General features: G+C 49.0%; 1 protein-coding gene and 1 long non-coding RNA gene across 2 annotated transcripts; one reads left to right on the forward strand and one right to left on the reverse strand.

Annotated features, from left to right (window-relative positions):
• Positions 1-2,091: 2,091 nt before the first annotated feature.
• Positions 2,092-4,728, reverse strand: MSC (musculin). Its single transcript, XM_042924218.1, has 2 exons — positions 4,215-4,728; positions 2,092-3,291 (listed from the first exon to the last, which is right to left on the reverse strand). Exons 1-2 carry the CDS (start codon positions 4,722-4,724, stop codon positions 3,205-3,207), a joined length of 597 nt encoding a protein of 198 aa, XP_042780152.1. The 5' UTR covers positions 4,725-4,728; the 3' UTR covers positions 2,092-3,204.
• A 37-nt stretch (positions 4,729-4,765) lies between these two features.
• On the forward strand, positions 4,766-10,236 carry LOC122211116. Its single transcript, XR_006198506.1, has 3 exons — positions 4,766-4,851; positions 5,557-5,616; positions 10,014-10,236. It is a non-coding gene; the product is annotated as an uncharacterized LOC122211116 (long non-coding RNA).
• The last annotated feature ends 359 nt before the right edge of the window (positions 10,237-10,595 follow it).

A 10,595-nucleotide genomic window follows, 5' to 3' on the forward strand; every position in this document is an offset into this window, starting at 1 on the left:
TAATTCTTTTTTTTTTTTAACGTTTATTTATTTTTGAGGTGGGGTGAGAGGGGCAGAGAGAGAGGGAGACACAGAATCTGAAGCAGGCTCTAGGCTCTGAGTTGTCAGCACAGAGCCCAAAGCAGGGCTGGAACTTACAAATTTGAGATCATGACCCAAGCAGAAGTTGGACGCTTAACCAACGGAGCCCCCAAAAATAATTCTGAAGATTTTTTTTCTTCCCTGTAAAGTGGCAACAGAAATGAGTTTGCATGGTATGACAGTCTGGACACATGAATCAGTGAAGAAGGCCACTTCAGTGTGGGGAGTGGTGATAGAGGAAGGGCAGGAAATCTGTGAGTTTACCCCTGAACTGCCCAGAGAGAATATAATTATAGACACAAATATTTAAATTTTGTTTATGAAAATTTGCCCAAATATTTTGTTTATTCAAATGCTTCTTTTCTGTATTTACTACAAACACACCCTTTCTTTCTTTCTTTTTCTTTTCTTTTTTTTTTTTTTTTAACTTTTTCTGTTTCTGCTTTTGTGGGACACTTCTGTTTTATGGTTGTAATCCAGGCATTTTAAAGCTGGGCCACGAATATTAAAGACTGGAATCCTGAAATGCCCCACCTGTTTAAAGTGTCCCCTTTGCCAAAGCATGTCTCCCCACTTTTTTAAGGAGTCATTTAGGGTGCTGCTCACTGCTTATTAGAAGGGTTGTGTAAATATTTTCACATTTATTTCTGATGGCACTCTTCCTAGGTAGGCACTGTTATTATCACCATTTTGTAGGTGATAAAACGGAGGCTTAGAGGGGTTGCATATGGTCACTATTCTGTGGGTGGCAGAGCTTCAATTTCTACTTGGGTTCTGCGGACATTCAAGGTCACCTCAACAACATACCACACTGCCCCCTTCCCTTAAAACGGATCGAATGTGATGGAAACTTTGGAAAAGACACTAACAGCTGGCCTCCAGGAGACACCCCACCCCCAAGAAGCGGGCCACCCAGAACTTATCAGGGGGCCTAAGTGCCTTTAAACCACGATACTAGGGTTTCCCGTCACTAGTTAGCAAACCTGAGTTTGCTTTTACCAGAGAGCCCTAATGCCACAGAAACCAAGTAGTGTAATCCTGTGCCAACCTCTGGTGTTGTGACAGATTAGATCCTGAGGGCCAGGTCCCTCCCCTTGTGAATAAAGCCCAAGAAAATCGTCTCCGAAAGCGGTTATCCAGAGTTTTGGTTTAGTTTAGTTCAAAACAGGAAATCATGCTCCCCAGCTCCCTCTCACCTCCTAAACCCCAGCTGTATTTTCTCTTTCTGGTCAAGAAAACTGCCTTTCGATTTTATTAAATAACGAACATACTCCAAATCAGGTAGTTGTTTAGGTAGTTTTCTCCTTCACACTTTTCCAAATTTTCTAAATGTTCTACAACGAGAATGCAGCTTTAAAACAGACGAGCGTTAAAAAATAAATAAAATAGGATAGAATAAAATAAAATAAAAAGACTGGCGTTTGAAAAACCATATGATGGTATTCCAGGTTATTACTTCTTGAGAATATTGCAGTGAATATGAAAGACAATAACACGGAAAATGAGGTGGTGTACATTAAAAGCACTGTATAAACATTATTTAGGGGAAGAAAGAAAAGCTCTAACTGAAACACAGCTTGGCGCCTTGTATTATGGTTTTATTCTGCCAATTAGACCTGAGACCTACTCCCCACTCCAGTGTGTGGGCTGTAGGGGTTTAAGCTGGAGAAAGCATCCTGTGTGTGTGTGTGTGTAAGTGTAAGAAGTGTACCTATATTACCCTGTTTGTATACCTTTCAAAGTGGCCCTGGCCCCAAAGACTCTTCTGGTGTAACGAGCCTCTGGTTCTTGTCTTCCAGTAACCTCGGCCTCCAGAAGAATCAAATCATAGAAAGTAATGAGAGTTCCATTTGGAAGCGCAGTAATTTAAATGTGATCACCACCCGTTCCGCAGAGAAAGAACCAATCCCAGCGCAGGGAGCCAAGAAAGCACCTTTAAATGAACTTCCGGACCAAACTAGGTAAAAGGCAACAAAGACCACATTCTGCCGCGCCCACGGCCACTCGGTTTTCACAACGCGTTTTATTATTCATAAAAAAATAAATTTATTTACATTTGCTAGTTGCTCTGGTAGTGCAGCCTGGAGACAGCGGTGCATTTCCCCTGAGCGGGGTCACTGGGTACGTACAGCCTCAGCGGACCACCCAGCGCACTCCTCCCGCGAGGCAGAGCCTGGACGGTGGGCCGGGGGAGGCGACCAGAGCCTGGAGGCTGCAGGCCCGCTGGGGATGGTCAGGGGCCGGAGGAGGGGTGCTGCAAGGAGGCGTGGGAGGAAGGACTGGACGGAGGCCTGAAGGGGACGCGAGCCTGGTGGGGTGCGGGGTGCGGGGTGCGGGGGTGGGAGGCTCTAGTTTAGACGGGAGGCGGGTGGAGACAGAAGCCTGGCTGGGAAGCAGCTGGAGCCTGGGGGGAGTGAAGGGCTTGACTGCAGCCCGGAGGCAGAAGCGCCGGGAGCGCCCCGGGCCAACCCGGGTCAGGTGGTCTGAGAAAGGGCGCCTCCGTCTTTCCCTAGGCGGAGCGGGCGTGCCCCTGCCTCCCGGAGGCTGGGGTCCCGTGGGGGTACAAACCTGGCCCAGGTGTGCCACTCCCCTCTCTTTGCAACTTAAAAACATGCCCCGATGTTGGTCTCGCGTGAAGACTGCTGTCTGTAAAGCCACTCATCCAGAGCACGTTCTAACCACTGCCTCACCGTAACAAGCTTGTGCTGGGCAGGGCCCCGCCATCGTATACGTCTATCTGGCTCAGTCGGGAAACTAACTCGTAGGCGGTTTGGCACGACAGCGCGGGGGTCACTCTACACTGCTAAAGCCCGAGGCTGGATCTGGTTGCGCGTTGTAGAGACAGAAGGAAGGTCTTTGGAAAAGAAAACTGTCGTCGCCAGGATCCCCAGCAGCCGCAGCCCTTGGCGCCCTGCGATGACGGCCACACGGCCAGCCCTCAGGCTCTGTCCCCAACGCCCGCCTCACGTCCTGCTCACAGTTCGGGTGGGTGGGGGGTGTCGAGGAGGATTTAGCAGAGTCCGATGGCACTTTTCCCCATTCTCTGGGGGTTCTCATGCTCCCTTCTCTCCGTGGCCCCCAAACACACGCGCTTGAACAGTAACTCCAGCAAGTGACTTCGATCTAAGCGGTGGTCCCACATAATCTGTTGGCTGCGGAAACTTCTTTGGTGTCGGTGTCAGGTCGTCCTGAGACCACGAACGGCCATGTCTGTAAAGTCAAAAGAGAATCAGACATCGAAGGAAAAAAAAAATACCGTCTCAAAGCGAAACCGCTCTCTTAAATGAACCCTGGAATACCCCTGGCTTTGAGTAGCTCAGATTTTATCCGTGTTCTGGGAATTTGGGTATCTTCTCTCCAAAGTGGGATTTTAATTTTACTGGATTTTGATTGCGTGAGACGTTAAGACTTCCGTCCACGCTTCCTCCTGGACTTTGCCCTCAAGATGATTTGGTGAAACTTGCAAAAGTTTGGGATTTTGTGTTTAATTCCCTTCCCCCAGGACGCGCGCGCGCGCGCGCGCACACACACACACACACACACACACACACACACCCCATCATCAGCCCTCCACTCTAAGTAGGAACTGGAATAGGTTCTTTCTCAAGCCTGGAAAGTTGGCAGGTTAGAAAGGGACTTTCCAGACAAATCCCTTTTGGGGAAACCTCTGCTATTCTGCAAGAACTTTTTAACATCCAAAGGCTGATTAAATAGAGCTCGGCCTTCCCTCCTTCCTTTCAGTAAGTAGGGCTCCTTAAATGGAACCTGTCTGACTCTTAGATGGAAAAGCTTGGGCGACAGAGACTTGCCATTGAATCTGCAACCGGCTGGTGGACGCAGATGGCATCGAGATTCACCCCGGAAGTAGGATTTAAGCCAACTGCTGTCACAGGGCAAAGTACCAGGTACAAAGATCAGAATGAAGAAGCACTGAAGGATGCACGGTTCTTCCCCAGGAAAACGGCCTGGCCCCTCCCTTGACTGGGAGAAACTAAACTGGACTCCTCACCACCCATTCCAGCACCCCCCCCCCCTTTCGGGTTCTTGCCAGGGGGCTGACCCTGCCTGGCACGCGGGAGCTCCCTGAGCATTTCCCGGCCGCTCGCCCCGAGCCTCGCGTGCGGCGCCCCTACCAGGTTCACCGGGTGCACGTAGCCGTTCTCGTAGCGGTCCTCCTGCAGCAGCTGCCGCAGGTGCGCGATGTAACTGGAAGCCAGCCGGAGCGTGTCGAGCTTCGAAAGCTTAGTGTCTGGGGGCACCCAAGGCAGACTGGTCTTGAGCCTGGAGAAGGCTTTGCTCAGCACGCGCATCCGGGCGCGCTCGCGGGCGTTGGCGGCGTTGCGCTGCGACTGCTTGCAGTCGGCCGCCGAGCCCTTGGGCGGGAGGGGCTTCTTGCCGCCGCCGCCCCCAGCCACGCGCGGCCGTTTCCTCTTGCAGCCTTCCGCGCCGCCGGCCGCGCCCAGCGCGCACCGCTCTTCCTCGCCGTCGGGGTCTTCCTCCTCGGCCGAGGAGTTGTCACTGGGCGAGATGTAGCTGCGCTCGGCGCCGCGGAGGGGCGGCCTCTTGGAGGCGGGGACCGGGTACCCCCGCTGCAGCCCCCGCAGCTCCATCTCCTCGGGGTCGCTCACCGAGCCGGTGGACATCACCGCGTCCCCCACGCCCACGCGCGCCCGCCTTCCTGCCCCAGGCCAGCCTCGCGGTGTCGGCCTTCCGCTCCCTCTGGCGGAGGCGGGGGGCCAGGCAGCGTTCGGAGCGAAACTGGAGACCCGGGTAGGCAGCCCCGCCGGGGAGCGAGCCGTGCCGCGGACCCGGGAGAGCGCGGGCCGAGGAGTCCGCGCCCCCGCCCAGGCCCCGCGCGCACTAGCGCTAGCTGCGCCTTTTGACAGGACTATTTATTTGTACTCCTCGGGACAAACCACCCGGGCAAAGACGAGGGGGTTGGAAAGGGGAGCAAGAGGTGGGGCGGGGGCGTGGAAGGGGTGGGGACCGTTTTTCTGCGCTCAGGATCTGCTGTTGGGGGCAGGGAAGGGGAAGTCTCCGCTGAGCCGCGATTTGGGGCCCCGGGTCCGTGGGACCCTCAGATTGTCAGTGAGAGATGTGTGTCGGGCAAGTGAAGGAGGGGACCTTGTTCGTACCCACCCCACTTCCACGCCCAACTAGTCTTAGCGATGGCGGAGATTGCCAGACGCTTCAAAGAAAGCCCTAGCATCGCGACCTCTGCTTCTCTCCCGGACTTTTCAGCGGAACTGTTTCCCAGGTTCATAACGCATCATGTAGGACTGCCTATCCTGGGCTTGCCCGACCACAGCTTAAGAGCAAAGCAAGCAAACAACACTGACAACAGTTAACCTCTCCCTTTTCCGTCCTCCTTTTCCCCTAACGTGGCTTTATGATTTACAAAGCACTTTTAGTACGTTGGTTCGGTTCGTTCCATTTTCAAACATCTGTGACTTAAACGTTATCTCCACTTTGCAGAACTTCAAGCTAAGCCACAGAGATAGAGATTTAAGTAAAGGACCCCCAATCACCGGGCTGGTAAGTAGAATACGGACGGAGATCCGTGTCTAGCATCCCCGGCCCCTCGGTCTTCAGTCGCTAACACGCCTCCCTCACCACACATCACAAGCCGTTATATCCACTGTTTTCCACTGTCTTGAGAATTTGATGCTTCGTTTTGTTTGTAATACCACAATGCATAAGGCAGAAGCTCTTGCCCCAACTCTTTGCGTTGTAGTCTAAGGAATCGATTCCTATTTTAGATTGTGTATTGAAGAGCACACTCCGACAGAACAGCATCCAGAATTATGGTGTTCATTGCCAACCAAAAATAAGCCCTCTGCCCACTCCCCTCCCCCAAAGAAAACAAAACAAAACCGTGGCCTCATTATTTTCTAACTCAAAGGACCTTTGCAGTAGGTAGGTACTCTTGGAATGGGTACTTCACTTTGGAAGGAGGCACCTATGGCCAGCTACTGAGTGCCTGCTGTGCGCCAGTCACTGGGCTGGGCGCCATACGACTGCCCACAGGAATTAAAAGAAAACAACAAAACAACAAAATGATTAAACCACTGCGAGGTTGGGGTATGGTAACTCCGTTTAGCAATGAGGAAACCTAGGCTTCAAACCGGAGTTAGGTGTTTACTTGTCCTTTCCCTGAAAGCTCACAGGCTCCCAAACGGAGCCAAGTGCGAGGAAAGAAATGTGCAGTCAGCCCAGGACAGAGTGGGCAGAAGCCATGGGGCCAGCCTCCCTCCACCAGCAACTCCGCAGAACAAATGCTCCCGGCTTCGTGCCTGAAGTGCCACAACAGGTGGCTGGCCTGGGCTGACTTCATCACTCAGGCATCGTCCACCTTCGTATCCCAGGCCAGGCCTCCCTGGTGGGGGATGTTTCACACAAGCCCTCCTGGTCTCCCTCATTTGTAGAGGTTTTCTCCCTATACATTTTGTCATTTTGTTAAGCGATAGGGCAGGGGCTCCTCTGGGGATCATTTGAGTGAAAATATCGCTCATTTTCCGTTCTCTCTGGGCTGGGAAAAGGCAGAGAGTATCCACAGAATGTAGAGTTCTTCATAGGGGTGCTCGAACTTGAACTTGACTTTAGGTGCCACAGGCCAAGGAGGGAAGAAAAAGTGAGAAGGGGGAGCGAAGGATGTAAAAAGGAGATCGTAAGCTAGATTTCTGCATCACCTATTGGTGACTTGAATCTATCAGTATAAATACATAGTCTCACACATTAGAGGCAGGCATATAGGTTTTAAAAATCTGGATTGTTTATACAGGTGCAGAACAAAGTCTTTCTTTAGAAAAGATTAATGGTGGGCAAAGTGCTAGTTTTTCTCTAAACAGTCGCAAAAATCTGTACCCAGTCTCAAAGCTAAGCAGGTCATGGCCAGTTTCTCTTGCTTGTAGGAACTGACTGACCCCAAATGTTTCTGCTTATTTTTTTCATAGCTCTTTCCTTTCTGTTTCTCTTCTCTTCTTTGTGCCTCTTTATCTTTCCGTCTTTCCATTCTTTTTTCCTTCTTCTTTATCTCTGTTCCTTCTTCCCTCCCTTCCTGTGTTCTCTTTCAAGAAAGGCAGCTATTTTCATCTTCTTTCATTATTCCTTTCCCTCCCTTTCCTTCTAGTAATATTTTTCTTTTACTCTTTTTTTTTTCAAGTTGCAGACTCCCAATAAAGATCAGGAAGTGTATCTTCAAATGCATTTCATATTAGTGTGTAACTGCAGTTTGCTTTAAGCATGTTTGTAATATATGACATCTGTCACCTCTTTACACTTTGAATATGCTTTTACTTTCCCTTCTCTCTCAATACAACAGCCCATGAGCTGAACAGTGCAAGTATAATTATCTCTTTTGAAAGTTCAGCTATTCTAATGTTTTGGCAAGTTGTACACTGCAAATGAATCGTAAAGACTTTATTTTTGTATTTTAAAAAAAGCATATTGAAAATAATTCCTATCTGCCCCTGCTTTGCAACATGTTTTCTTTAATTTTTTTTTAAAGTTTATTTATTTTCAGAGACACAGAGAGAGTGCAAGTGGGGGAGGGGCAGGGAGAGAGGGAGAATCTGCTGCAGGCTCAGCACAGAGCATCACCTGGGGCTGGAACTCATGAACCATGAGATCATGATCTCAGCTGAAATCAAGTCCAGTGCTTTTCCAACTGAGCCACCCAGGCACCCTGCTTTGCAACCTTTTAGATTTGTGGCCTGAATATACAGATATTTATGGTATATATTAATCGTCTTGAAATTCTTTAAGATGTCCTTTTTAAGTAGGCAAGGGAGGCTGGGTGGGCTAAAAGTTACATTATAAAACAAACATTAATACATTTAATAATGTTTTCTAATCCTGGTTTTCCTGCTTATTGGCTGTATGACCTTTGGCAATTTCCTTTTTCTGAGGCCCAGTTTCCTGATCTATAAAATGAACTATCTGTCTCATAAGGGAGAGGAAGGGTATGAGCAAATGCCTGGGCCAGAGCCTGATACATGGAAGAAGTTCAATAAATGCGAGTTATTTTCATCACTATTAATTGCTTTGTCCAATGTCATATAGCTAATAAGTATCAGGTCAGGAACTGACCCAGGTTTTGTACTCCAGGACTTGTTCTGGGTTTTCTGTGGCCCCAGGATGCCATTTGCTTTAACCGCAAGCTTCTAGGGTTTGAAGTACGTGATCCCATTTCCCATAGATCTTGTAGGAGACTTCACTGAGGGAAAATGGATGGGCCTACATTTCTTTCTCCAGGTTCTCTTCCCGTAAAGTCACAGCACTTCTCCAATCCTCACTCTCCTTATTTAAAAACTGGAATAACATTCCTAAATCAGAGTTATTGAAAGGTTTACATGAAATTGTGGTGTATGTGAAAGCACACTCAGATGTAACATGGAAAAGGCACTTAATATATTAAAATATTTTTAAATGCAATATTTAAATATTTTAAATGGTTTAAAACATTAAAAATATCTAGGGGTGCTTTGGTGGCTCAGTTGGTTAAACATCTACCTCTTGGTTTTGGTTCAGGTCCTGAGCTCATGGTCTTAAGATTGAGCCCTGTATAAGACTCCCTGCTGAGCTTGGAACCTGCTTGAGATTCTCCCTCTCCCTCTCTCCCTCCCTCTCTCTCTCGCTGCCCCTCTCCCACTCGTATGTACATGTGCATGAGCTCTCTCTCTCTCAAAATAAATATTTAAAAATGTATTAAAAATATCTAAAACTTAGGTTTTCTAAAAAGGTAGACCAAGGTAGGTTAATAATTAGAGACCACAGAAAATAGGCCATTTATGGCCACTGCCCCTTCTAACTCTGTTGGAAGACTAGATGCGAAAGTCTGAATTTGGGCTGGTCAGGTGGGTTTAGGGTTTTGGGAGAGGAGCGGTTGCATCTACGTTCTGGGAACACCAGGCCAAAACATTAGTAAGTAAATGCTTAAGAAATGATTGGCGTGACAATGCATTTGAATGGAAAGAGCCCTCCCTACTGACCTTCCTGGTGGTATCTTCCTAAAGTCTCCTGATATTCTGAGCCATCTGGATGGCTGAAGAAATTGCCATATCTTTGATCTACAAAAACAGAGTCTCCAATTGGCCAATATGGAAGCCACTAGCCACAGAAGGCTATTGAGGACTTGAGCTGTGGCTAGTCATGTACAGTAGAGTAAAACACACACCAGATATTGAAGACAAAATGAATAAGATCATGTAAAATACATCATGAATATGTTTCCAAAATTATGTCTAACAATGATGGCATTTTGGATATATCGGGTTGAAAAAAATGTGATTAAAATTATTTTCACTTGTTTCTTTTTGGTTTGATAATGCAGCTACTAAACATTTCGATTTATATATGCGGCTCAGATTATTTTCTTTTGGATAATGTAGGGATTAACTATGCTACTATAGATGGAGTGTATAAGGTTCACTGTGAGACCAACTCCCACCTACTCAGGACACACTCTCGTGGGAAAAAGCATGATCATTCGGGAAGCACACATGACATCACGTATCTTGTCCCTCATCCCTGTCATCTCCCCCCTGCACCTCACCACGCGTCCTCAACCTCACATAATCCACCTGACCCTAGAACATGCTGAGAAACACTCTGCCCTACTATGTAACGGAAGCCTTAGCCCTGGAGAAGCATTGAGCTTGATCCCACCCCCCCCCCCCCCCCCCCCCCCCCAGGCATAACAGACACTCTGCAGACATCAGCCAGAGCTCCATGGCCCAGTTCATTAGGCTTTCAGTGCTTAAGGAGCAGGACACCTAGGCCAGCGAGGTAAAAGATCTGGGGAACGCTGTGCACGGGCCACATGGACTGCTAGTCACGTGGTGTGCTGGTCACACGGGGAGCAGGTCGGTTGGAGACACAGTTAGGCCAGCCTCACCCCAGGCCCTGTCTCTTCTTTCTTTGGCTACACGAAGCCACGTGCCCAGCTCTAGGTCCCCTGCAGCCTCCATCCCGGGTCGTCCAGGATGTCCCCTCCACCCCCACTCCCAGCCCAGGAAGGAAAGGGACTCCTGGCATTTGGGCGCCACCAAGGAAGCAGCCAAGCACCTGTGGGAACACTCGGAAAGGACAAGAGGAGTTCTCTGTCATCTACGACACAACCAGTCATCCACTGCTGGCTTCTTATCCAGAAGTTGTGCCAAGATTTTTGCTTCCTTGGAGCCCCAACAGGCCTCAGTGCGTAGACAGGCCAGTGCCTGGACACATCAGGTCTGCGGAGGCTCGAGGGCGAAAAAGTCTGAGTATGTTTCAGAGACCTGATTTTCTCTGCCATCAAGAGGGAAGGAAAAAATCTTCACTGACTGTCGTGACAAGTAAAAATGCAGGTGGCTTTGGGAAAAGATTTTTTTTAAAGCAGTATCTGCGGATTGAAACCGTAAACTCTCCTGCCCCTGGCATGCTGTGTATCTCCTGAAAATGACTTTGACCGCTCCACTAGCAGAGTGAAGCACACCAGCTCTCAGGGAGAAAAAGCCCTGCGGTGAAGGCCTCCGAAG

Source organism: Panthera leo, chromosome F2 (genome assembly GCF_018350215.1).
Source record: "Panthera leo isolate Ple1 chromosome F2, P.leo_Ple1_pat1.1, whole genome shotgun sequence".
Classification (NCBI taxonomy): domain Eukaryota; kingdom Metazoa; phylum Chordata; class Mammalia; order Carnivora; family Felidae; genus Panthera; species Panthera leo.